The sequence below is a fragment of the Penaeus vannamei genome, chromosome 32 (genome assembly GCF_042767895.1).
Source record: "Penaeus vannamei isolate JL-2024 chromosome 32, ASM4276789v1, whole genome shotgun sequence".
NCBI lineage: Eukaryota > Metazoa > Arthropoda > Malacostraca > Decapoda > Penaeidae > Penaeus > Penaeus vannamei.
In genome coordinates this window covers 4,386,377-4,388,876 of record NC_091580.1, presented here as the reverse complement: position 1 = coordinate 4,388,876, position 2,500 = coordinate 4,386,377, and the positions used below count along the sequence as shown (strand labels likewise).

The window sequence follows — 2,500 nt, the reverse complement described above, 5'->3', positions numbered from 1 at the left end:
CACCCTAGAATTTATGTTGTACTGAAACTAATGCCGTCTCAGCGCACAGAGTGTAACGTAACATTGGCGTGAGTGCACTTCACTGCCGCGCCGGAAGATGTCCTGCTTCCGGATTGTGTCTCCCAGCAGCGGACAGAGGCCTCCTCGGCCAGGCGTCGCCATGTTTCCACTGCTTCACGGCAACATAGCGAGCCTGACCGCAGCCTCTTCGGAGGTTTATGGCAGGCGGTTCCCATGCACCGACAGAGGTTCTCTGCCGTTACCATTTGAAAAATTACACATCCTTTAGGAGGATTGGCAGTATGAATGCAATTTCCCTAAGGAAAAGGAAATGCCAAATGTTCATGTTTCGTCAGTGACTGAAGTCATAATGTTGACATATGAATATGATTTAAGAAGAGCATTGAAAAGTTTAGTTTTACACTGTGCATCACTTTGCAGACGCTGCTTTCCGCACAGGACTTATGGGTGTTACACGCTGGAGAACGGTGATTATGCAGAGGCATTTGATCTGCATACGGCAGCTCCCAGGGTCACTTGAGAAATGCTCAACTTCTGAATGGAAGGAAGGTCCTAGAATGTTATATCACTTTAAAACTGGTTTCAATATATGTTATTGTCAGCATTTCTGGCTCTTGATGAAAATTAACGCTTCAAGTTACGAAAGACTAAGTATGGAAAGAGTTGAAATGTGTCACAGAAGGGAAAAATAATATAATTTTCATTAGTGCAGACTTATCAGAGTTTGAAATAAGTATCCCAGTGAAAGCCCACAATAGTAAAAGTGTACTTCCGCCCCTTCACGCCCGCGCCCAGCTCGCAGAGTCCCGGCGTGCGGGCGGGACGAGCGAGGCGGAGCCGCGGTGTCAGACGAACGACCCGGGAAGGTCCTCGTCCCGCAGGCAGCACTTGAACTGCCGCAGCGTCTTCTTGAACGCCTCCCGGAAGTCGGTCCTGAAGTAAGCGTAGATGAATGGGTTCAGCGTCGAGTTGAAGTACCCGATCCAGAAGAGCGTGGTGACCACCGCCTGCGGGCAGGGGCAGCCGTCGCCGCAGATCGTGATGGCCACGTACCAGGTGAAGAACGGGAGCCAGCACAGGATGAAGGCGCCCATGATGATGCCGAGGGTCCGCGCCGCTTTGTGTTCGCGCCGCATCACGGGGTGGCTGCCGCTGCTGCCATGGCCGAAGCCGCAGCTGGAGCCAGGGTGAGGCATCTCCTGGCGGCCTCCGAAGGGCACTGGGCTGATGACTCTCACAGGCAAGCCACTTCCCGTGTGCCCGTTCACGCTGATGGAGCTGCTGCGGGACACCTCTGGCCTCGGCGTGACCTCGAGTCTCTCCTCGACCTCCTCGTTCACCGACAAATCTGGACTGACGGTTCTCGGACTCACCTCGAACGAGCTTATATTTTCGTGGGGGATCGGCAGGTTCGATTGCCCCGAGTCACTCACGGTGCTTCTGCTGCATCTTCTGTTATTTGTACACGCAGTCTGCTGGCATATACTCCCCGATCTGTACATGGGGAGAGCACCGGACTCGTGGCCAAGGTCCGAGCGGGATATACGGGGCAGAGGTCCAAGCTGGAACTCCTGCTGATGGCTTCGCTTGGCTTTTCGTCGTAGCTTAGGCCCGAATGCCGCGAACAGCTGTTGCGCAGTCGAAGTAGAGAAGCTTCGTTGAACGTTATTGATGGTGCAAGTACTGTTGGTTCGGCTCAAAATCGCCGCTTCCTGCTTCCTGGCCTCCTGAAGGATCCTGTAATATAGCACCAGCATGACCGTGCAGGGGATCCAGAAGGAGAAGGCTGACGACAGGACAGCGTACACCTTGTTCACCTCGAAGGTGCAGGACTCCGGCTGCGCTGCGCGGAACTGCAGGTGGTCGGCCGTCGCGTACCAGCCGAGGAAAATGGGGATGAAGGAGATGAGCGTCGGCGCCAACCACACGTTGGCCAGCATGAACGAGACTGTCCGTTTGGTCATGTACAGAGGATATTCCAGAGGCTTCACTATCGCGTAATATCGATCCACACTAATACAGCATAAATGCAGAATAGACACTGTAGAGAAATACACATCGAAAGAATTCCAGAGGTCACAAATGAAGTATCCGAACAGCCATCGCCCCGATATTTCGACGGAGGCGTTAAAGGTCATGGCACACGAGGCCACCAGCATGTCGGCGATGGCCAGTGACACAAGGAAATAGTTCGTGAGGATCTGCAGCTTGCGGTGCAGGCCGATACTGACTATAACGAGCACGTTGCCCATGACGGACACCACAATGATCCCGCCCATCAGGAAAGACTTGATTATCAACACTGTCAGGTCCTCCCACACCAGGCTCACCTCCTCCCCGCCCACCGGGTTCCCCGCCCACTCCACCGACACATTCTCGCTCTCGTCCGGTGCAGAGGACGTGGCCACGAACAGTTCCTCGGTGCTTGCGTTGGTCCACGGTGACATAGGCGACGGTGTGGTGGCCATCAGCGCCCTCG

General features: G+C 54.4%; 1 protein-coding gene across 1 annotated transcript in view; it reads right to left on the bottom strand.

Annotated features, from left to right (window-relative positions):
- Positions 1 to 2,500, bottom strand: part of LOC113816937 (octopamine receptor beta-2R) — a 40,093-nt gene that overhangs the window by 984 nt on the left and 36,609 nt on the right. The window contains exon 2 of the mRNA XM_027368929.2: positions 1 to 2,500. This exon is cut by the window's left edge and continues 984 nt beyond it; it is cut by the window's right edge and continues 83 nt beyond it. Within this exon, the coding sequence (XP_027224730.1) occupies positions 867 to 2,489 (1,623 nt within the window). The 5' untranslated portion in view covers positions 2,490 to 2,500 and the 3' untranslated portion in view covers positions 1 to 866.